General features: G+C 43.7%; 1 protein-coding gene and 1 pseudogene across 1 annotated transcript; one reads left to right on the forward strand and one right to left on the reverse strand.

Moving 5' to 3' along the window:
* Nucleotides 1-8,534: 8,534 nt before the first annotated feature.
* On the forward strand, nucleotides 8,535-19,984 carry LOC117363184 (ecto-ADP-ribosyltransferase 5-like). The gene is made up of 4 exons (XM_033950572.1): nucleotides 8,535-8,614; nucleotides 10,360-11,089; nucleotides 18,016-18,063; nucleotides 19,044-19,984. The coding sequence occupies exons 1-4, from the start codon at nucleotides 8,552-8,554 to the stop codon at nucleotides 19,136-19,138; spliced, it is 936 nt and encodes a 311-aa protein (XP_033806463.1). The 5' UTR covers nucleotides 8,535-8,551; the 3' UTR covers nucleotides 19,139-19,984.
* Nucleotides 19,985-23,974: 3,990 nt separating this feature from the next.
* On the reverse strand, nucleotides 23,975-24,744 carry LOC117362307 (annotated as a pseudogene).
* Between the last annotated feature and the right edge of the window lie 104 nt (nucleotides 24,745-24,848).

Below are 24,848 nucleotides of genomic sequence, written 5' to 3' on the forward strand. Positions count from 1 at the left end.
AGGCTCTCCGAGTCCTCGTTGCTGCTGCTGGCTGCCCAAAGATTCAATTATAGGGGCTGGGGGGGAGGGGGAGTAGGTGATCTTACTATGTTTGCCGTACTATGCTCTTCATGCTATATTTTGCTGTGTTATACTCGCCATGATATATCTCACCGTACAATGTTTTATAATATTATCTTTTACCATGCCTTGTTAACTATGATTTGCCATCTATGTTTGCCACGCTATCTTCTACCATAATATGTCTGAGAGTGTGGTGCAGGGGTTATAGCTACCCTGTGGTTGTGGGTTCAAACCCCTGCTGGGCAAGTCACTTAATCCCCCCATTGCCCCAGGTACATTAGATAGATTGTGAGCCCACCGGGACAGACAGGGAAAAATGCTTGAGGACTTGAATAAATTCATGTAAACCGTTCTGAGCTTCCCTGGGAGAACAGTATAGAAAATTGAATAAATAAAAAAAGAAGGTAGTGCTGGATGAGAGACAGAAACAGCAGGAGATGAGGTTGGAATGAGAGAAAGGGGGAACTGTGGAGGGAATGAGGGGTTAAAAGGAGAGGGAGAGAGAAAGAAAGTAGGAAGAACCCACAGGAGAGCAGGATTGGAAGGACAGAGAGAGAGAAGCACCCAAGGGGGAGGAGGATTGGAGGACGGGAGAAACACTACAAGGGTTCAGAGGATGGGAAGGAGAACTAAAGTATCTAGTGGCGTACCAAGGGGGGGTGGGGGGGGTTTGGTCTGCCCCGGGTGCATGACTTGGAGGGGGTGCACAGCTGGCCAGTTCTGCTGCAATCTTACCTCCCCCCGCCGACAAGAAGTCTTTCTGACGTCAATTCTGACGTCGGAGAGGACGTTCTGGGCCAGCAAGGCAGTGATTGGCTGGCCTGGAACATCTTCTCCAACGTCAGAATTGACGTTGGAAAGACTTCTTGTCGGCGGGGGGAGTTAAGATTGCAGCCACGGACCGGGGGAAAAGAAGGGGAGAGGTGCTTTTTTTTTTCTTTTTTCCACGGCAGGGAGGGCAGGATGTAGGCAGGCAAGCTGGCTGGCTTTAGCGCAGCAGGGAGGGAGATAGGTAGGCAGACAGGCAGGCTGGCTTTGGGGATGGACAAAATCTGGAAGGCAGTGGGAGGACATAAGGAGGCACTGGGGACACTAAGGACATGGGAAGAAGGCACTGGGGGCACCATGGACACGGGAAGGAGGCACTGGGGGCACCATGGACACGGGAAGGAGGCACTGGGGGCACTAAGGACATGGAAAGGAAGGAGGGAGAGAATAGAAAGGGACAATTGGGCCTGAGTGCAGAAAGAAAGAAATGAAATAAAGGATATACACAGTCAATTAATAGATGTCCCCTTTTGATGAAAAAAATAAATAGTCACTTTACCTCTGACTTACTTTCTCTGCAGCAGAGTCAGCAGCCGCACTGAGGTGCACGAAGGTTCCGGCTCTGCTCCAGAACAAGTAAGTTACGTCGGAGGGGGTGGACCCGGCAGACGCAGTCATTGCGAGACTTTGCCACAACTCCCTGCGTCTGCCGGAGCAGAGCCAGCAGACGAGTCATTGTGGGACCTTCCAGCATGCGGCTGCTGAGTCTGCTCCAGAGCAAGTACGTTGGAGTGGGGTGGACTGGCAGCTGGCAGCTCCAGTCATCGTGGGACCTTGCTGCATGAAGGGAGAGAAAGGAGCAGGATTGCTGGAATGGAAGAGTGGTGGAGGGAAAGAAAGGGGGCAGGGTGGTATGGAAGTGTGGTGCTGATAGAATTGATATACAGAGAAAGGGGAGAGACATAAGGGGGAAGGATATTGGAGGGAAAGAAAGGGGGCAGATGCTGATTGAAGAGGGGTGGATGGCGAGAGAAAGGGCAGACATTGGATGGTAGTGGGGAGCGTATGCTGGATGGAAGTGCGAATGGGAGAGATAAGGGAGCAAATGCAGGAAGGAAATGGAAGGAGAGAAAGAAGGGAGCAGACGCTGGATGGAAGTGGACAGAGAGAGGAGAAGGTACTAGGTGGAAGTGTTGGAGAAAGAGGGTACATGATGGAAGGAGGTGATTAATAAAAGGAAGGCACATGATGGAGAGAAAAGGATTGAGTTAGGGAAACACTGGAGGGGTGAGGGAAAGAGGTGGCAAGCTTTAGGAAGACAGTAAAAAAGGACATTGATGAGAGGGTATTAAGAATGTAATCTAGACAGATGCAGAAAATAAATTGAATAGGAAAATGAGGGAAAAAAGGGAAAGGGATTGCAGAGGAAAGGTGTGGGAGAGGGAAGGAGAGGAGAGAGATGCCAGACCAATGGGGGTGAAAGGAGAGATGGAAGGGGGAGGCATTCAGTTTCTGGAAGGGGCATAGAAGGAGAGAAGATGCCATATAGGGGAAGAGAGACGGCAGACAGTGGATGGAAGGAAGAGAGTTACAAGAAGATGAGAAAAGCAGAAACCACAGAAGACAAAGGTAGAAAACAATTTTCTATTTATTTATTGCTTTAGGAGACATGTGTCACTGTTTCTGTGGTGTTGCATTGTATGCAGAGTCCAGCTTCCTACTGGTTCAATTTAACCTTTGTCTATGTATTTCTATTTTATCCCCACTTTTACAAAACTGTGGAGCGTTTTTTAGTGCCAGCCGTGGTGGTAGCAGCTCTGATGCTCAGAATTCTATGAGCATCAGAGCTGTTACCACCGTGGCTAAAACCACACTACAGTTATGTAAAAGGGGGAGGGGTTAGTTTGTGATGACATATTCCATACTAGGCGAAGGTGTTTTCTGTGTTCTGTGTGTTCAAAAGACATGTTTTTTTGTTAGGATTGATCTGTACTAGTCTGGCTTGTTTAGTTTTACAATGGGTGTATTGATGTTGTACTGCTCACTGCAGTATGTAAGATGCTGCCTTTTCCTAGGTACTCATGTGTGACATGTGGCTTATTACTAAAAATCATATTTTTCATACAGATGGAGGGGGGGGGGTGTCAAAAAATGATGGGTCCCGGGTGTCACATATGCTAGATATGCCACTGAATGTATTGTTGGTGTCTCGCCTGCCCATGTTGTGAGGCGGGCTCCGGTCAGCTCTTTGGGGTCAGGGGTTTGCCCACCCCACACCAGGGCTCCCCCAAAAAAACTATTGATGATAACACAAGGGTCCTGCATGCACCCCACCCACAGGGCTCACCGCCCTAACTGAGTTTGGGGTACGCCAGGGCCAGGAAAGTCCAGTAGGCTGGATGAAATACAGATCCAGTCTCCCTTGCTGCCTTTCGGATGAAGAAACAGGCAGAAATCAAGAGGTGAATTGGACACTTAAGTAATTTGCTTGCAGATGGTAGCATGTCCACAGGCATAGGATAGGGATTGGGGCTTGTATAGTTACACAACCACACTCAAAGTGGTTTACCTCCAGGTACTTCAAGCATTTTCCCTGTTCCTGTCCCAGTGGGTCCATAATCTATCTAATGTACCTGGGGCAGTGAAGGATTAAGTGACTTGCCCAGGGTCACAAGGAGCAGCGTGGGATTTGAACCCACAACCTCAGGGTCCTGAGGCTGTAGCTCTAAGCACTCACCACACCCTCCTCCATCAGTATAAAATTGTCAGGTCCATAAAAAGCACAGAATCACATTCCGGTTACTCCAAATCCAATTATTCCAAGTCAGACTTGTTTCTGCAGTTTGGAGTCTCCCTCTGGGGAGGGAAGTGGTTTTTAAGGAAACTGTATATGTTTGCAACAGACAACCCCAGTCAATTCCTAAATAACGTCTTTATAGACTCCCTTAGGGTGGGCTGGGTCACGTCTCACTCACTGCTGGCCTGACGATGGGAACTTATCATTTTGAATCTAGAGGGTTAATACATTTAGCTGGGACACGAAACTGGCTTTGAATGGGAGCCAGAGAGAGGGGCAGCTGCTGCCAAAGGGCCTTCATTAGTGAAACTAGGGCCCTAGCGCCCGTTTTCAGGAGCAAATCTAGCCACTGTCCCTTGGCGACCTCTGGAGCTGTTTCTTCTGAAGTGGCTTTGACTCCACCGTGGAGCTCTAAAGGGTTACTGGCCACCGGTGGGTGTTCCCTCCTCTCCTGAATGCTTTTCCTTCTCTCACTGCTCCTTTGCTTGGCACAAGCAGGCAGGAGCTGAAACTGGAAGAACCAGTGAAAATTGGACAGGCTACCTCTCTGTTTTCTCTTTTTTAATAGCAGAGGTAGGAGACGCATCTCTTTACTTCAGTCGACATAATCTCTGCCTTTCCTTCTGCAAAGGATAACAGCAAAGGCGGATCAGACTGAACTCCAGAAATCCTTGGTTATTAAAAGCCGTCCTCTCTACAGGGGAGCTGTTCGGGGTCTACCTAATTCTTTCCATTTGGGCATCAGCGTTCAGCTTGGTTCAGGTGTGCAGGAGAGGCTCCTTCCCACTTGAGCCACACCGAGTGGGCTGGTGGTCAGTGGTACTGAGAGCTGCTGAAGTTCAGCTGAAACCAGGATCCCCTGCAAAACCATGCAACATTTAGAGAAACCCTCTATGGAAACGCGGTATTTTGAGTATAACTTATGTGACCAGACTGCAAGTTTTGCCAAATTGCTTAGTCGTTACACCATACATTAGTCAGAGGTGGGGGTCAGAGCATTACAGTGTTACAATGTAGCATTGTAACACTGTAATGCTTACACAATGCTACATTGTAACACTACGAATGTAAACTCTAACCTGTTCTGAGCTTCTTGGGAAGGACGAGATATAAAACCAAATAAATCAAGAGTTTAGGGCAGAGGTAGGGAACTCCGGTCCTCGAGAGCCATATTCCAGTCGGGTTTTCAGGATTTCCCCAATGAATATTACATTACATTAGGGATTTCTATTCCGCCATTACCTTGCGGTTCAAGGCGGCTTACAAAAGATTTATAAACAGGGTTACAATGAGATAACAATAGAATTGCTAGAGTGGTAGAGAGTAGATCTTTTGACATTTCTTTGGTAGTTAAGAACAGGGAGGTTTAACAGAAGATTTATAAACTACAATTGTCCTTGCTATGAAAGTAAAGGGTAGATCCTTTGTCTATTATTAGTGTTTTTGAGAGAGCGTGAGGTTAGGGCTGTTTCAGGAATTTCTTGAAGAGTATGGTTTTTAGTTTTTTTCTGAATGTCCTGTAGTCTGGGGTGGACACCAGAAGGTTGGAGATCTGGTTGTCCAGTCTTGCTGCTTGAGTGGCCAGGAGGCCGTCGTGTAGTTTTGATCGTTTTACTTCTTTGATCGGGGGGGGGGGGGGGGAAGAATGGGGAATGCGTTTTTCTATGTCTGGTTGTGGATGCTGGGATGAGGCGGTTGTTCAGGTAGGACGGGCTGTCTCCGTTAAGAGTTTTAAATAACATGCAGTAGAATTTGAATTGTATTCTTTCTTGGATTGGTAGCCAATGTGAGTTGATGTAGGCTTCTGTGATATGGTCATGTTTTCTCAATGAGTAGATGAGTCTTAAAGTTGTATTTTGGATTGTTGGTAGTTGTTTGGTCATAAAGGTTGGGCATGGGAGGTAGAGGATGTTGCAATAGTCTAGTAGTCCTAGGATTAGGGATTGTACTATAAGCTGGAATTGTGTTCTTTCAAAGAATTTCCGAATTTGTCTGAGGTTTCTCATGATAGCGAAGGATTTCTGTATTGCGTTGTTTATTTGCGGTTGCATGGTACAGCATCTGTCTATGGTTATTCCTAGTAGTTTTATGGTGGTGTGGATGGGGTAGTTGATTGAGTTGAGTTCTAGGTTGGCTATGGTTTGGATTTTGTTATTTTCGAAGAGAATTAATTTGGTTTTATCTGGATTGAGTTTAAGTTTGTGATCTTTCATCCAGGTCGTAATGGAGTCTAGTGTTAGTTGTAGTGTTTTGAGCAGGTAGTGGTGTCGCTGTGTTTTTCGGGGGGCGGAACAGGGCTCCCACGCGGCCCGAGGTCGCCTGTGTAGAAGAAGCAGCTCCCGGTGGCAGAGGAGCTGCTTTTGAAGAGGCAGTAGTGTCGCTGTGGTTTCGGGGGGCGTAGCAGGGCTCCCACGCGGCCTGAGGTCTTTAGTGTGGCTGAAGCAGCTCCCGGTGGCAGAGGAGCTGCTTTTGAGCAGGTAGTGGTGTCACTGTGTTTTTCGGGGGGCGGAGCAGGGCTCCCATGCGGCCCGAGGTCGCCTGTGTAGAAGAAGCAGCTCCCGGTGGCAGAGGAGCTGCTTTTCAAGAGGCAGTAGTGTCGCTGTGGTTTCGGGGGGCGGAGCAGGGCTCCCACGCGGCCCGAGGTCTTTAGTGTGGCTGAAGCAGGAGATCTATGTGCATGCGCTGCTTTCAATGCATATTCATTGGGGAAATCCTGAAAACCCGACTGGAATACGGCTCTCAAGGACCGGAGTTCCTTACCCCTGGTTTAGGGGGTGAAGAACTTATGTGCACGGCGGAAGAACGGGACTTGGGTGGGATTGTATGTGATGATCTTAAGGTGGCAAAACAGGTTGAAAAGGTGACGGCGAAAGCTAGAAGGATGATAGGTTGCATAGGGAGAGGTATGGCCAGTAGGAAAGAGGAGGTATTGATGCCCCTGGATAAGACTTTGGTGAGACCTCATTTAAAATATTGTATACAATTCTGGAGGCCACACCTTTAAAAAGATATAAAAAGGATAGAGTTGGTCCAGAGGAAGGCTACTAAAATGGTGCATAGTCTTCGTCTTAAGGCGTATGGGGACAGGCTTAAAGATCTCAATCTGTATATTTTGGAGGAAAGGCGGGAGAGGGGAGATATGATAGACATGTTTAAAATCTTAAGTGATGTAAATACGCATAAGTCGAGTCTCTTTCATTTGAAAGGAAACTCTGCAATGAGAGGGCTTAGGATGAAGTTAAGAGGTGATAGGCTCCGGAGTAATCTGAGGAAATACTTTTTTATGGAAAGGGTGGTAGATGCATGGAACAGTCTCCCAACCTCCCTTCACCCCGAGACATACGTGGAGATGATCTTTATAACTAGCGGGCTGAGGGCAAGATTGGTCCCCCTCCGCTTCTAGCCTATCACTCTGGGTTCCAAAGAGAGAGTTGCGTGGGGACAGAAATCCCACCTATCCCCACCAGTCCCTACCAGTACCCCGTCTGTCCCTGCTTGTACCCACCAGAATTTCCTCTGTCCCTGCCTGTCCCCGTGAGGAATCTCCTCCATCCCCACCCAACCCTGCAAGGAATCCCCTCCGTCCCCACCCATACCCACGAGGAATCTTCTCTACCCTCGCCCGTTCCCCCCCTAAAATTTACCTGTCCCCATGAAAAGCAGCAATTACTTCTAACAGTTTTGATTTTTTTTTAGTCTTAGTTTATTTAATAATATACAATAAAATACAATATAATACAATATAAACATAAAACAGTGAACAGAAATAAGAGATGCATACATCACTGGAAAGAATTAGAATAGACATTAGGTCATGTGATTGTAGGGTCGACCATTTCTTGTTAAAAGAAAAAAGAGTTGGATTTTTTGGCAATATAAAGCTCATATCTGTAGAGCAAACAAATCTGGTTCCACCATCTGGCATTAGGTAACTTGTGAGAGGTCCTTCCAAGATCCACAAATGGTTTTTAATGCAGGAATGAGTAAAGAATCAAACAATACAGCATCAAAATCATTTAAAGCAGAATTGCGAGAGGCACTTTTCAGGACAATAGTTGCATAAGAAAAATGTGCCAAAACTGAACTGGAAACCCCAAAACAAACTCAGCAAGTACTTCATTTGTACTAAACACAATTGATGGCATAACCATGAGAGGGGGCTGGGCCTCCCACTTTGAGCTTAGCCCCCCTCAAAACGAACATCTCCCTTGCTGTAGCTGGTGGGACATTTTGGTTTTCCATCTTTTGTCTATCTTCTACTAATTCTCTTTCCAGGCTTCGGGAATCCCAGTTCCATCCCCATGGGAGTCTCATGAGCCTGGGGGGGATCTCCGTGGGAGTCCTGTAGATCTGGGGGTATCCCTGCGGGGTCCTTTTGGGACCAGTGGGATTCCCACAATCCCCGTTCCTGGGCAGACCTCTAGTTCCAAACTAGCAGCACCAGCCCCTAGTGATAGTCATGCAGTACTACATCAAGGGGCCAACCATCCATATATGAGCCCCCCAAGAACGACTCTGCTTACAGGTCAGGAGACACAGGATTCCTCAGATAGAAGAATCATGGGAGGGGAGTTGGGGGCCCCTAACCAGAGTGGGAGGTGGGAAAGTGGATGAAAAGTCCTTGTGGGTTTATAAGTCACATTATGAAGTAATTATGTCCCATGATCATTTTGAATGGTTTTGCAATTTAGGGAGTTTCTTATATTATGTCTGATGCTTTAGTCTTCCTAAAAGAAGACTGATTTTAGTGTAATGGCTTTATACGATTTTGATTACTCTAAACATTAGCACAAATTATGTGGCTGTAAGGGTGAGAGAGCCTGGTTTAGATGTTCAAAGCACAGAACAGAGGCAAAAGCCTGACTTTCTCTGTCCCTCTGATCCACTTCTGTTTCTTTTCAGGAGTCCCGCAGTACTCTGAGGATGGGGACGATGTCAATCATTTCTGCTTCTCTTTCTGTTCTAGCTCTGCTGGGAATCCCTCAGGTAATTTCAGCATTGATTGTGGAATTCCCATAATCACGTGATCCAGTGGAAAGGTAGCCTCTTAGTAGGGTTGGAGACATTTTATGGGAGAAAGGCCATAGATACATTGTACCTGTGAATTTGCACCAGGTTTCAGAAAGTGTCCACTGAATTTCTTTTGGAGAATTTCACCTTATTCCACAATGCACAATCCAGGTTTCTAAAGGCATTTCCAGGGCAGAGAGAGGAACAACGCGTGTAAAATGCATTATTATATGTACATATGTAGCTTCTGATTGAACAATTTGCATGTGCAACTCTGTACACCATTAAAAAAATATACCGTAATTTTTGGACCATAAGACAGACCTGTGGAGGAGGAAAAACCAAGAAAAAAAAATTTGGCTCAGAATTTTTTTTCTTCTTGGTTTTTCCTCCTCTACACATAGGTGTGTCTGGTGGTCTGGTGCTGGGAAGTCTGCAGCCCCCCCCCCCTCCCCGGTACCTTTTTAAAGTAGCGGTGGTCCAACACGGTCTCCTGCTAGATGGCTGCCTTTCTCTGCAGAGCAACGCACAACACAGGAGCATGACCTTTGCGCTTCCAGCCTGTCCCGCGCCACTGCTGGACCACCGCTACTTAAAAAAGGAATGGGGGGTTTCGGAAAAAGTGCGTCTTATGGTCCAAAAATTACGGTATTTATTTCCTGCATGTCCCATGTGTGGGTTATATCAAAACATACACAATTCACAACAAAAATATAAAAGAACTGCAAACATTAACCAAATACCCATACAGTGGCATAGTAAGGGGAGGTGGGGGTGGATGGTATGGTGGGGGCGCTGGCACCTCTCTGTCGTTTGGCCGTCCCTCCCCCGCTCCCTGTACCTCTTTAAAATCTTTGCCAGCTTGAGTGATTGCTCTAGCCTGCTGCTTGCACAAATCTGGCTCCCTCTGAAATCACTTCCAGGTCACGGGCTGAGAAAATGACATCAGAGGGAAAGCCAACGCCAGCATGAGCAGCAGACCAGAGAAGCTGCTCTCGCTGGTGAAGATTTAAAGAGGTCCAGAGGTGGGAAGGGAGGCCGTGAGTGTGGCTTGGGGAGCCCTTGCTACGCCGCTGTAATCATATATAGAATTTGGGAGACAGTGTTTTGTGGAGTGGTGGGAGATGTGTCAGGGTCCGAAGGAGTTGGTGTTCTGAGAGCGATGGGTGGGTGTAGATTTATCCCTGAATTTTGTAGATAGCATACAAAGTTGCATGCATAAATTGGACCCAGATTTCGGCTCCCAATTTAATTGAATAATAAGCTAATTATCACTTTTTATATAACAACGTTCAACATGTTTTTTTCTGTGTCAATTAGTGTATTGTGGTGTGGTGGGATTAGTCTGCGATGTGATAGGGTTTGTAGGGACCTTGTTTTCGCTGTTATTAAGAGCATAAGAAGACTTTTACAAGAACAATCATCTGAAAGATATGTCATTTTTAGATAGATAAGAAAAGTTCTTTACATCTGGATTGCACTGTCTATAATTTATAAAAATGAACTTATGACGAATATGGGTGTTGAAAAAGAGCAAGCATTGAGATCGTGATTCTCCACCTTCTGAAGGTGCAAAACATTATTTTCACTTCATTTATTTATTATAGAAGGTGAAATTAATATTAAATGAAGAACTAGGGAAATATCTAGGTAGTACGGGTTTGTAGGGAGTCACATTTGAGAGACAGTTGATATGAATTCATCAATCTCTTCTTTTTCAGATGCAATGTCACATTATAGATGTGGTGTTAGATATGGCGCCCACAGCTTTTGATGATCAGTATATCGGATGTGAAGAAAACATGGTGGAAAAAATGCGTTCCATGCACTTACTGGAAGCTGAAAAAACTATAGATATATTCTTTAAGAATTCATGGGAGAACGCAGTCATACAATGGAAAAAAATGGTAGAGGAGAAGGAACTTCCACCGCTCCCCATAGGCTTCAGGAATGAGCACGGAATAGCTTTACTGGTTTATACTAGCTCAGGAACTGATCGAGCGTTCAATGAAGCTGTAAGGATTGGCGGAAAATCTCCCGAACATTACATGCAGAATTTTCACTTCAAAGTTCTCCATTTTTACTTGACGACAGCTTTGAAACGCTTAAGAGGAACTTGTGCTCAACGGTGCCAGACAGTCTACAGAGGAGAACGTGATGTTCATTTTCATCCCCCTATGACCTCAGATAAGAGGATGAGGTTTGGCCAGTTCACTTCTACATCCACCAATGAAAAAATAGCTGAGCAATTTGGAAAAGATTCATTTTTCACCTTGATGACCTGTTTTGGAGTTTGCATTGACAGATATTCCAATTATTCCTATGAAAAAGAAGTGTTGATGCCAGTAAATGAAGTTTTCACTGTGACAAGCTTTAAGCCTCAAACACATTTCTTTGTTATAAACAGTACTCGGAAGACCTGCAGCAGATATAACTGCGCATACCTAGAGGGTGAGTATTGAAGTCTAGTGGATAGAAAGTTGAGGCACTTTTGTTGCAGGTAAGAATATAAGAGCATAAGAACAGCCCTACTGGGTCAGACTAATGGTCCATCTAGTCCAGTATCCTGTTTCCAACAGTGGCCAACCCAGGACCCAAGTACCAGACCAAACCCAAAGAGTAGCAACATTCCAGAGCTGAGATTGTGATGTCATAATGCCTCATTCCACCAATGGCTCAAAGCCAACCTCAGCAGTGATGTCATAATAGCTTGACTGTCCTATAGTTGGCTCATATTCGAGTATAAGAATAGCCATGCTGGGCCAAACTAGTTTTCTGTTTCCAACAGAGGCCAATCCAGGTACGAGTACTTGGCAGAACCCCAAAGAGTAGAAGGTATTGGGGGAGTATTGGGAATCTAGTTAGTAAAATGTGAATATGAAGTTCTTCACAGGACAGTGTTCATTTGAATGGTAAAAATGACAGGGAGAAGGTACCGGGTCACTGCCCACAACAGAAGTGCTCCATAAGTTTCACAGTAGATAAAAATAGAGAGTTTGTTGTATTGTAAAGGGCCAGCTCAACCACTAGGCAGGATTAGGCAGTTGACTAAGGCTGCAACTTCTGAGGGAGCATCAAAGAGTCGTCAAAGCAATACAATAGAACCTCACAGCCACACAAACCCACAGAACCACCTCCAGAATGGGCGGTTAAAAGCATGGCAGATTAGGGGCCTAAAATGAATTGATTGGGGTGGGGTGGGGTGTAAGGCTGGCACTCTGACATCATTTTACAAGTATTTCTGGGTGTAGATGGTGACTTTTACATATAGACCCTATGTCATATATCCCAAACACTTAATGAGGCCTTGATCTGCAGGCAGGTAACACAGCAGACCAACAAATGTGAAATTAGACAATTTATGAAATGAAGAGTTCACATGGCCATGTTTCGCCCTAAGGCTGAGTCTGGGGTAAAAGTTGTCAAATCAAAAATATAAAAAAAAACTAATGAGAATACATGTAGATAATAATGTACATGCAAGCAGAATACAAAATAGAAACTAAAATGTCCCACTTAAAAAACAAGGTGAAACTATTTGAGACATTCACTTATAAATTAACAAGAATGGATTGTAATTTTCTACGTATAACAGTCAACATAAAAGAATGTGGCTGTTTGCATAAAAAATTTTTTAAGTATATTAAAAGCACGAAGCTGAGAAGAGAGTGAGTTGGACCGCTAGACAACCGAGGGGTAAAAGGGGCTCTCAAGGAAGACAAGTCAATAGCTGAGAGATTAAATTAATTCTTTGCTTCGGTCTTCCCCGAGGAAAATGTGGGGGAATTACCGGTGCCATAAATGGTATTCAATTCTGATGAATCAGAGACACTCAAACAAATCTATGTAACACTGGAAAATAGAATGGATCAATTTGACAAACTGAGCAATAGAAAATGGCCTGGACCAGATGGTATATAACCCAGAGTGTTGATAGAATTGAGAAATGAACTTGCAGATCTATCGTTAGTAATTTGTAATTTATCTTTCAAAATCCAGCTTAGTACTGGAAGACTGGAAGGTGGCCAAAGTGACACCGATTTTTAAAAAGGGTTCCAGAGGTGATCCAGGAAATTATAGACCAGTGAGTCTGACATAGGTACTGGGCAAAATGGTGGAGACTATTATAAAGAACCAAATGACAGAACATATACGTAAGCATGGTTTTAGTCAAGGGAAATCATGCCTCACCAATCTACTGCATTTCTTTGAAGGGGTGAATGAACATGTGGATAAAGGTGAACCGGTTGATATTTTATATTTGGATTTCCAAAAGGCAATTGACAGAGTACGTCATGAAAGACTTCTGAGGAAATTAGAAAGTCATGGAATAGGAGGCAATATCCTTTTGTGGATTGAGAACTGGTTGAAAGACAGAGTGGGTTTAATTGGTCAATATTCTCAATGGAGAAGGGTAAATAGTGGGGTTCAATTAACCAAGTGAAAAACTCCACAAACCTTGAAGATATCAATGTCAGAAATTCCCTATGGAAGAAGTCATTTAAACCCTCTCTGGCTCTCAACACTCAAAAAGTACACGATGAATTAGAGGACCTTGAAAAGGAGGAAGAAAAAGCCTCATACTCGCACCTCTACTGCCAGTTAGCATGCACTTAGGCGTCAAACCTCCTCCTCCATCGATTCCTCCAATTACTTTTTAAATCTTCAAATCTTTAATAGATATAAATTACTTTCTTTCTGTACTTTAAATACCTTTCATCCCTTAAATATCATTCAAACTATAAAATTGAGAGCCATATTTTTCAATAACACTTTTCAATATTCCTATTCCTACAGCTGTATCCGGGTGCGACTATAAAATCGCACTGCGTTCAGATGTGCGCTACTATGAAAGGTAAAGAACCAACTACTTACCTTTATGTATTCTATAAATACACATCCATGTACCGTGACATAATCAAGCTCGAGGAATGGGCATTGACATGGCAGATGAGGTTCAACGTGGATAAGTATAAAGTGATGCATGTCGGTAACAAAAATCTCATGCACGAATACAGGATGTCCGGGGCGGTACTTAGAGAGACCTCCCAGGAAAGAGACTTGGGAGTTATGATCGACAAGTCAATGAAGCCGTCCACGCAATGCATGGTGGTGGCGAAAAGAGCAAATAGAATGCTAGGAATAATTAAGAAGGGGATCACGAACAGATCAGAGAAGGTTATCATGTCGCTGTACCGGGCCATGGTGCGCCCTCACCTGGAGTACTGCATCCAACACTGGTCACTATACATGAAGAAGGACATGGTACTACTGAAAAGGGTCCAGAGAAGAGCGACTAAGATGGTTACGGGGCTGGAGGAGTTGCCGTACAGCAAAAGATTAGAGAAACTGTGCCTCTTCTCTCTCGAACAGAGGAGATTGAGAGGGGACATGATCGAAACATTCAAGGTACGGAAGGGGATAGACTTAGTAGATAAGGACAGATTGTTCACCCTCTCCAAAGTAGGGGGAACGAAAGGGCACTCTCTAAAGTTGAAAGGGGATAGATTCTGTACGAACATAAGGAAGTTCTTCTTCACCCAGAGAGTGGTAGAAAACTGGAACGCTCTTCCGGAGTCTGTTATAGGGGAAAACACCCTCCAGGGATTCAAGACAAAGTTAGACAAGTTCCTGCTGAACAAGAACGTGTGCTGGTAGGGCTAGTCTCGGTTAGGGTGCTGGTCTTTGACCAGAGGGTCGCCGCATGAGTGGACTGCTGAGCACGATGGACCACTGGTCTGACCCAGCAGCAGCAATTCTTAAGTTGTTATGTAGTCCTGATCACGCCACACTCATGCTGTAGGCAAGTCTGCTTAGCCCAAGCCAACGGTGGCCAGCCAGCGTTTCACTAAGCTGCGTCAGGGTATCCAAGGCTATGTTCGGCACGTACTCTCTGTGCTCACAGGCGTTGTACTTTTTGAGTGAGGGTTTAAATTACTTCTTACATCGGGAATTTATGACACTGATGTCTTCAAGGTTTGTGGGGTTCCCCAGGGGTCTGTGCTGGGACCGCTGCTTTTTAACATATTTATCAGTGATCTAGAGCATTGTTTCTCAACTTGGTCCTGGAGTCCCCCTTGCCGGACAGGTTTTCAGGATATCCACAATGAACATGATTGAAAGAAATTTGTGTATAATGGAGGCAGTGTATCCAAATATACTAGAACTAGGGGACATGCGACGAAGCTACTAAGCAGTAGATTTAAAACAAACCAGAGAAAATATTTCTTCACACAACGTGTAACTAAACTCTGGAATTTGTTGAGTTTCAAGTTTATTAAAATTTGATATACCACCAGTATTCAAAGCAGTTTTACACAGTTTGTCAGAAAAAGTGGTGAAATCCATTAGCTTTGCAGGGTTTAAAAAAGGATTTGATAATTTCTTTAAAGAGAAGTCCATAGGCCACGATTGAGATGGCTTGGGGAAATCCACTGCTTATTCCTAGGATAAGCAGCATAAAATCTGTTTTACTCCTTGGGATCTAGCTGGGTACTTGGGACCTGGAAACAGGATCCTGGGCTTGATGGACCTGTATTGCTTTATGGTACAGCCGCACCTCAAATATTGTGTGCAATTCTGGTCACCATAGCTCAAAAATAATATAATGAGGAAAAGTCTTTTCAACATCATAAAGTCATTTGAAGATCCTGATGAACTGCAATCTTATTTAGACTCTGTGATCACATCTAGAAGATGGGAATCTAGGGACATACAAGTCTGGCTATGACTGATTAGAATTTCTACTTTGATTCTCTCTGGAATGTTCAGTTGCTTAGATCCGTGTTTTTCAACCTTTTTACACCTATGGACCGGCAGAAATAAAAGAATTATTCTGTGGACCGGCGGTTGAAGAACACAGGGCTAAGTGGTGGGCCAGACCCCGCCCATCTCTACCCAATCTCCACCCCAGGCCCCGCCCCCATAATAGTACTAATTGCACCTTGCACGTCCCGTGCCTCATCTGGAAGCCTTCCCTCTGACGTTGCAACGTCAGAGAGAAGGCTTCCGGTTCAGGCGCAGGATGCCCGTAGGAGCCACTGCCCTTGGCTTTCTGCACTAAATCAGTTAGGAAGAGGGAGCTGGCTCGAAGAGAATGCCGCATTGATCGCACCGTGGGCCAGCGGTTGAAGAACACAGTTTTGGGCCTGATGCACGTGCTGGCTCTGTGGATCTGCAGGAAATTTCTGTGGACCGGCACTGGTCCATGGACCGGTGGTTGAAGAACACTGGCTTAGATGACTGCATGCTGTGTGTTTGGGAGTAATAATAGTATGCTTGTTAATCAAGGGTCATTTTCATGCTTTAGTCTGAAATAGGTTGGTGCATGGTTGGGAGGCTTCAATGGGGGAGGGGTTATTAAGGGCAGGGTGAGATATTAGTATGAAGTGTCATTTTTGCATGTTTCTGCTTTTTGCTACTGTGCGCAGAGTTCCCATATTGCATCTTCACTCATCTAATTGAAACATGAGACTGGTTCGTTTGAATAATCCCCTTTAAAAGCAGAAAATGCTATTGTACATTGTATTCACCATTTGCATGCTGACTTTGTATTCCTCCAAGAACATAAGAGACTCGTTGATTCTGTTTGTTTTGGAAATTCTTATTATGAGACTGCATTGGGGAAAAAGAAATGGGGTTTGCCTTTTGAATTAGCTAGTGTTGCCTTTTCATTTGACCTGATTCAGACACGCCAGATTTTTTTTTCATAAACTGGCAAATTATCTTGGGGGACAAAGTGAAACTCACATCATTTTGGGTGGGGATTTGATTCAGATTCAGGATGTTTCTTTGGATAAGCAGTCATAAAGTCATAGGTTCTGTTGGAAAACATTTGGGCTTAGTTGCTCCATGGTGGGTGCTGCATCCACAGATGTGCACTAGGTCTACTGTCTAGATATCTGATCCAGATAACATAGGGCTGATGGATTCAATATTCAAAGGGATTTAGCAAGGTAAAAGCAGCTTCTGCCCATAGAACTGCCTAGTTTAATAAGATCAGTAGGTCAATATACTGGTTTTAGAAAACTTTTAAAGCCATTTTTGTTTAAAAATATTTTATCTTGAAATTTATCATCTTCTGCTATTAATGTTCTATCTGAATATTTGTCATTTACTGGGTTTGTTCCCAGTAATAGAAATATATTGTTATCCACCATGAACTTATAAGGGTTTGGGCAGAATATAAGTCAAATTGTAATGTAGTGTAATAACTTCTGCTGACCAGACCACACCTGGATATTCAGTGGCACATTTCTAGAGAGCACCGTTGGATAACTCGGCAAACACCACAGCGATATCGTGGGACGGAGTTCCTGCTTACTAGCAATATTCAGTCCACTAATTAGATAACAAGTACAGGCAGCCATGTTATAACCAAATATTCAGTGCTATTCGATGCTGTGGTACATAAAGGTTACTTTACGTTATGGAAATTATGCACCATTAAACCATACTTTGAGTTTTCTGCCTTTAAACTTCTGGTTCAGTCCCTGTTGCTGAGTCTTCTTGACTATTGCAACATTGTCTATCTGACAATCTCTAAGCAAGACATGGTCAGTCTTATATTGATTCAGAACACAGCGGTCAGACTGATCTCCGGTCTCAAGAAGGATGACCATGTAACTCCCTTTTATTGTGAGTTGCATTGGCTTCTGATGGAGGCTCGTGTCTTGTTTAAGTTGGGCTGTTTTTGCTACAAGGTTCTGTATGGCACCACTCCGTTTTATATGGTCAGTAGATTTTCTTTAGCATCGTACAAACACAGTCGAAGATCTCTTGCCCTGTTTACTTTTCCATCAGTACAGGGCTGCAAAAGCAAGAAATTTCTTGACCACACCTTAGCATTTCAGGTGGCTTCTCATGATAGAGAATTTCGATCATTGTTGCTTGGAGCTTGTTCTTATAAAGATTTTAGAACTCAGTTGAAACACTGAGTCAAATAATTCTTCTTGCCTTTATTAAATTGTTTATGGTTTATAATCTTTTGTAAACTGTGTTGAACTTATGGTTATGCGGTTATGAAGTACGATGTTATGTTATGATAACTAGGTATTGCAAGGTGCTAAACCTCTGGGGTTAAGGAGCCTATAGATAGATACGGACCTAGTTGAAGGCAGTCTGAAGTTATCTGGATAAGTTTTCTGGATAGTAGACTGAATATTGCCACTATCCAGATACATTCCAGTGCCGACAACTTATCCAGATATTCAACTCTGGCCTCTTTCGGGATACTGGCACTGAGTATCCGGAGGTTTTTTGATCACTGAAGTCACCATTTATAAAAATGTTGGTAGTGGCAGCTGAATATTGCCTGTTAGAGCTTTGCATGGTTTCATTCTCAGATGTGTTATAAATAGAAATATTTCTGGTTTTAGGTCCAAATGCCAAAGTTGACAAGACCTACAAATACTGCTCCAGCTCTGGTGAGAACTGCCTTCATGTTTATATTTATGCAAGCGTGGTATGAAAAGTTTGGTAAAAAAAAAAGGTTTCCAGGTTTTTTTTGTAAGCTATTTTTGGCTTTTGGCTGGTGGGGCTTGCAAATTCAGGTATTTATTTTGGTTTGGGGGATACCAAAGGGGCAATGAGGGTGGGGGAAAAGATTAATTTTGGGGTCTCCCCTCTTTGGGTTCAGGCCCACCCTAAATTCACCATCTGGCTATGCTACTGCTAATAACCCAGAGATATGAGGGTTCAGATCCCACTGCTGCACCCTGCGTGCAAGTCCCAGTGGCATGACTGGAGAATTAATAATACTAATAATTAAAACTAGGATAATATCTCCTTTCCCTTGAGATCATTTAGGTACATGGGGCCTCCCAGAGAGAAAAGAGATAATGGTTACTGTGGATGGGCAGACTAGATGGGCCATTTGGCCTTTAGCTGCCCTCATGTTACTATGTTACTAAACTTCTATGACCTCACAATGCAGGTGTAAAGAGCCTTAGCCAATAGGGAGAGGAGATGCAAATGTTAAGAGCCTTAGCCACAAAGGAGAGTAGGAGGTAGTGGATGCTGTGGATGGGCAGACTGGATGGGCCATTTAGCCTTTATATGCCATCAGATTTCTATGTTTCTATAACCATAAAGCTCTATGACATCACAATGCAGGTGTAAAGAGCCTTAGCCAATAGGAAGAGGAGGAGATGGTGGATGCTGAGGATGGGCCATTTGGCCTTTATCTGCCGCCATGTTTGTATGTTTCACATATAGCTCTGTCTCTTGTTCTGTGAAATCCACAGGGAATTTCAGAAATTTGTCTTAAAGATTGTGCAGATAAGGTGAATTTTCTATGTTGACTTGTGTAATTCTAATTAGAATGGCCCAGTAGACTTTTAGAAGTAATTATGCTACAGAGTTCTTTACTGATTTTTCATTTCTTTACTATTTTGTGCATTAACAGCTCCAGAGAGCGGTCCTCTTCGGTTCAGCATAAAAACCCCTCAGCTCTTCACTGGCGTTTTCATCGTGGTCACTGCCGTAACTGCAAGACTCTAAGCCCTCTCACTGGCTGGGCTGAGCTGCCACACCTTTTTTGCCACTGTAGATATTGCAGGCATTGTGTATCAGGGTTTCGTTCAGGATATAGCACTGAAACAGTAATAGCTTCATTACTAAATCAGCTGACTATATTATTTCGCACTGGCACTAGTGCCCTGATCCTGCAGTTGGATCTGAGCAGCGCTTTTGATCTTGTGGATCATGATCCACTGTTGAGCTGCTTGGATTCAATTGGGATCGGGGCAACGTATGAAATTGGTTTAGTGTTTACTGAAGACAAATATTCTTTTTCATGGAAGAATTCATGTGGACTTCCGCAGGGTTCTCCTTTATCTCCAACATTATTTAACATATATTTAGTTTCCTTGGCATATTTACTTCAATATTGTTAGCTTGTCTCGAATGAATTGATTACTCAAATTTCAAACGTTTTGGAAAAGGTAGAACTGTGGATGTTGCAGTTCAGGTTGAAGCTTAATTCTGAAAAAAACTAAGATTTTTATAGCTAGCCCTAATGAAAAAGTCCAGGAAACAACTATTCAATTTTGAGATAGTGCCAAATTTGAAAATACTGGTTATAACTCTGGATGGTAGTTTAACTTTTAGGAAGCATATGGATTTGTTAATTAAAAAATGCTCTGCAATATTGTGGAAATTGAGGACCATAAAGAAATATTTTGATAGAGTCCTTCCGGTGGTTGGTCTAGTCTACTGTACTGTCTGCCTTGGATTACTGTCATATTGTTTATTTGGGGTTACCAAAAAAGACTTTGGGCTCCTTTTACAAAGGTGCACTTGCGTTTTTAGCGAACGCACCGGATTAGCGTGCACTACCTGAAAAACGACCGCCTGCTCAAGAGGAGGCAGTAGCGGCTAGCGTGCGTGACATTTTTAGCGTGCGATAAGGCCCTAATGCGCCTTCGTAAAAGGAGCCCTTTGTTAAGACTTCGATTAGTTCAGAATGCTGCAGTCCGTTTGATCTTTGGTCTTAAGAAATATGATCATGTCAGTCCTTTTTACGCCAGACTACATCGGCTGCCATTTGAGGCCAGAGTGTTTTTTAAGTTTGGGTGTATTTGTTACAAGGCTCTCTTTGGTTTATTACCCTCTTATTTGGTATTTTACCTGAAATTGTGCAATTCAAAAAAATGGACCAGAAATTCAGGCATGTTCCTCTTCCCCACCCCAAGGGCCTGTCACTACAAAACGTTTTTGGACAGGACATTGGAATATCAGGCGGGGAAGATGAATTCCTGGACGAGTCCTTTGATTGCCCAAGTTTGTTCTTATCTTACATTTAGGAAATTATTGAGAACTCACTTATTTGATTCTTAATTGTGTATTTACAAGGGTTTTATTAGGATATGTTTTTTAATTGTACCTTTTAACTGATGTTGTATTTATAGTAGCTGTGTGTTTTTGAAATTGTATTTTTACTGAAATGTCTCAGTTCCTTTGTTGTGAACCGCCTAGAACTGTTGGTGGGGCGGTATATAAGAAAATAAATTATGATGATGATTATTTACCTGTTTTTATCCCTTGTACAGAACTGTGTACATTGCTGGTGCCTTGTAATGAAAACTATTGCTGTGTGCACTCAGTACTCATCTGATATCCTTTCAGAAACTGATTTCCAGGGGTTGCTCTGGACCAGGACGAAAGTGTAATTACAATTAAGAGTGAGGCTGCTTCAAAATCTCAGTATCCAGATATCAATGTAAAAAGGATTGACCTGATGCCTCTTTTGCAAAGGAAAGAATCACCACATTGCATATTTAGCATCCGTTGGCGCCTTGGAAAAGATATAGAAATTCAGAGATGAAGTGCTAACCGGGGTCAGACCAAAGATCCATCAAGAGCCCGTGCACGTCACAAGGACCCAGCAGCATCCAAAGCCATCAGCAACTTCAGGCATTCAACGTGTAACATGAAATATCCTCAGGGCCTCTTTTCTGCATATCACATCTATGAGCTGCTCTCCAGGACTGACAGCTGGGGGAGCAGCTTGGGTATGAACAGGCACCCCTTTTCCTCATTGGCTAGCTGAAATGAAAGGTTGCTCCTTCCTCTATGGCTTCTTGCATCTCATCCTGCTGAGCAACTCCGGGGTGGGAAGTGAATGGAGCGGCAGCATTACCTGAAGCACCGTCTCCTGCTGTGTAGGTACGAAGAGAGCTGGAAGAGGAGGGAGATGGTGGGATAAAGGAAGGAGCCTGGTCAGAGGAGAGGAATATGAGAGAGAAGACAGACTGGGTGGGGGGAGGGGCTGCTGACTATATAGTTCTGCCAACGACCTAAACTTTCTTTCCCCCTAGACACTGAGGGCTAGATTCTCAAAAATCTCCACACATAGGAGGGGCCTTAAACACCATGAGCCAATCAGAGCCTCAGGCCCCTCCCTGGTGCATCTGGGCAGAAGGCCCATTATTTTGAAGAGGTGGCTGCAGGGAGTAGGCATCCCTCCAACCAGCCATCTAACTAAGGTAAGGGGGAGAAGGCGGGGGTTGTCTGAGGCACGGGGGAGGGGGGTGTTGTGTGGCGATGGGAGATTATGAGCATTTCCCCCACTGCTTGGGTTGTGTGGGGTTAGTTTCTGCAGCGCGGCATCTCCCCGGCCGAATTTCAATTTTTTTTGTTTTTTTTTTTAAATTATTATTATTTTAATTTGCATGGGGAGGGGCCTTATTTTCCTGTCAGTGTCCTACCCAATCAGTGTGTAGACAGTGATCCGAAAGTAAGGCAAAGACAGCTCAGACCTGTTGGTAAATTATGTATACCAATGTGGCACAACCAGGTTAGAGAATCACTCGGCGATTACAGAGAATCGTTGGGAGTGCTTATTTTCATATTAATGACCTTGTTGTACTATATTTGCATGGCAGTATCGGAGACTGCTAGAAAACTCGGAAAAGACCCCCCCCTAAGCCATTTTGATAATCTGCTGCTAAAATACGTACACGCTAAATCAGCTGGAACTATTTAACAAGCACCATAAAGGCAGATTTGTGATTTGAGAATCTGGCCCTGAATGGGAAAGTGGTCTTAGCAATCCAGGACCTCGAAAGATTCCCAACCCACAACTTCTCCACTTGGTGGAGACACAATGAGCAGATGGCGGGGGGAGGGCTCTTCTTCTAGTGGAATTGCTGAAAATAAAGTCCGTTATAATGTCTCCGTCTCTCGCTGTCATCCTTATTATGATTCTTCTGCCACTTTGTTTTTTAGCATAAGGAGTAGCCCTGGGCAAGTCTCCATTGCCCTGGGTGAAAATAACTACCTGGGGCTGATATTCAGAGCGATTTAAGCAGACGGGGAACTCTCCTACTTGCTTAAATCACTTCTGGCTGCTTAAGAGGGGATAAATAAATTTTTTTTTAAAAATCCCTTGCTTCCAAGACACTCCGCACACCCACTGGGCCTACCCTTGTTACTGGTGGTCCAGCAGGAGTTGGTGGTGGGTAGAACAGCCCCTTGCCACAGCTCTTCAAAATGGCTGCCGTGACCCCTCGCAGTACTTCCTCTAATACTGTGAGCTGCTGTGAGAGGTCACCATAATCCCATCACCACCACAACACACACGCAGACACTATAACCAATGAGGAAATAAACTCTTGTTATGTACAAGGGGTGTTTATAAGAGCAAATTTATCCCCCTCCTTTACAAAGCTATGCTAGAATTTGTATGAGCATTGGACATCTTACCACCGCAGCCGGCACAAAAAACGCTAGCGCGGCTTTGTAAAGGAGGGCCTAAATGGGGTCTTTATTCTGCATTTTTTTTAAAATTATATTTATAATAGATGATTAATGCAGGAGTTCTAAACCCAGTCGTTGGGACGCATCTAGCCAGTCAGGATTTCAGGATGCCCAGAATGAAATAATGCAGATCTAATTTATACTCATTGTGGGTATTGCAAAAACCTGACTTGCTGGGTGCGTCTCAAACACTGGGCTGAGAACCCCTGGATTAATGCATAGCTAATTAAAAATTATTCTGAACAAGTTCTGCTGGAAAGTTTACAACCACTAAAACCGCCAATATCTGGAATCCTAAGCATCATAATATTAAGACCTAAACAAAGAATATTTCAGATCTCAACACCGTCCTCAGGATACCCGCAATGAATATGCATGAGAGAAATTTGCATGCACTACCTTCATTCTATATTCATTGCGGGTATCCTGAGAACCTGACTGGCTGGGGTGTATTCCAAGGACTGGGTTGACAGCCACTGCTACTTATTTGATGTTCTTTAGTTCTGTTGGGTTCCAGAACAAATTCTTTGTCTCTGGAAGAAATCTGGAACCTTCTTTGAGGTTTCCTGCAGGGGAAAGTTAAGGACAGAAACCCAGGAAACAACATATACACTGAGAAGTTTGAAAAAGCAAAAAGGTAGATTATGGTGCACATTTTTACTAAATTATTTTCCATATCTGTACATTGTTGTAAGGGGTAGCTTAACTAGCTATTGGCCAATAAAAATACATTTGAAAGAAAGATACAGATGCAAATTAAATTTGTATTTCAGCAACTTGAGTAGTGATATGACTACAGGTTACCTTTTACAATAATGAGGTAATCCATTTTCCTAATTGCAATGCATTTTCTGTTACTAATTTATTGAACAAAAGATGGATACAAGGAACATTTGGGATCTCTTGGGAAAGGCCACTTTTTACAAGGATTAAATGATGTAGGATGTGATGATGTCATTAAACCATCATCCCGCCATTGTGGAGGCCGGTCAGGTAAAAACTAAGCTAGGCAAACTGTCTGGATGTGATCTTTTTCTGACAGAGCATTTTAAGGATGGCTCTCCGAATCTCTTTGGTCTACACACTGTACACAGTTGGGTTCATCACTGGGGGAACAAGGAAGTTGAGATTAGCCAACACAGTGGTAACACTTGGATCCTTTTTTTCCTGGAAACAGTGTATCATAGACAATCTCATTAGTGGTGTGTAGAACAGAAAGATGGCACAAATATGAGACACACAGCTTGCCAAAACCTTGAGCTGTTCTTCTCAAGACTCAATCCTGAAAACGGTCCTGATGACCATGACGTAAGAGATGACAATGAATAGTGAGTCCTTCCCCATACTGCTAAGAACAACAAATAAACCATAGATGCTATTGATCGTAGTATTGGAACAGGAGAGCTTTATTAGTTCAGGGTGTAAACAAAAGGAGTGAGAAAGTTTCTTATTTTCACAGAACCTCAATCTTTTTAGAAGAATAGGGGCCGGGACGTGAGGCTAATACTTCTGATTACAATAGCCAGTCCAATTTTCATGATGACTGGGCTAGTTAGGATTGAAGCATATCTCAGGGGTTTACATATGGCAATAAATCGATCAAAGGTCATGGCCAAAAGCACAGAGGCTTCTTGATGGAGAATGTATGGATGAAAAACAGCTGAGTAAAACAGGAATCAGGGCTATTGTCTCTGGAATTAAACCAAAAGATACTTAGGCAGTGTAGATAAAGACAAGCCCAGGTTGGTGACAGCAAGCAATGAGAGGGGGAGATACATGGGCGTGTGCAGATGAAGCCCGGTCCTGATAACAAATTTCCTACAAAAGATATGATGTACAAGACACATAGTGGCATGGAGATCCAGTTGTGAGCAGGGTCCAAGCCTGGAACTCCTGGCATCTTCTGGTTTAGGTCAATTAACCTGGTTTTCTTCCTGCTGCTCAGCCCATT

The sequence above is a fragment of the Geotrypetes seraphini genome, chromosome 6, assembly GCF_902459505.1.
Source record: "Geotrypetes seraphini chromosome 6, aGeoSer1.1, whole genome shotgun sequence".
Classification (NCBI taxonomy): Eukaryota; Metazoa; Chordata; class Amphibia; order Gymnophiona; family Dermophiidae; genus Geotrypetes; species Geotrypetes seraphini.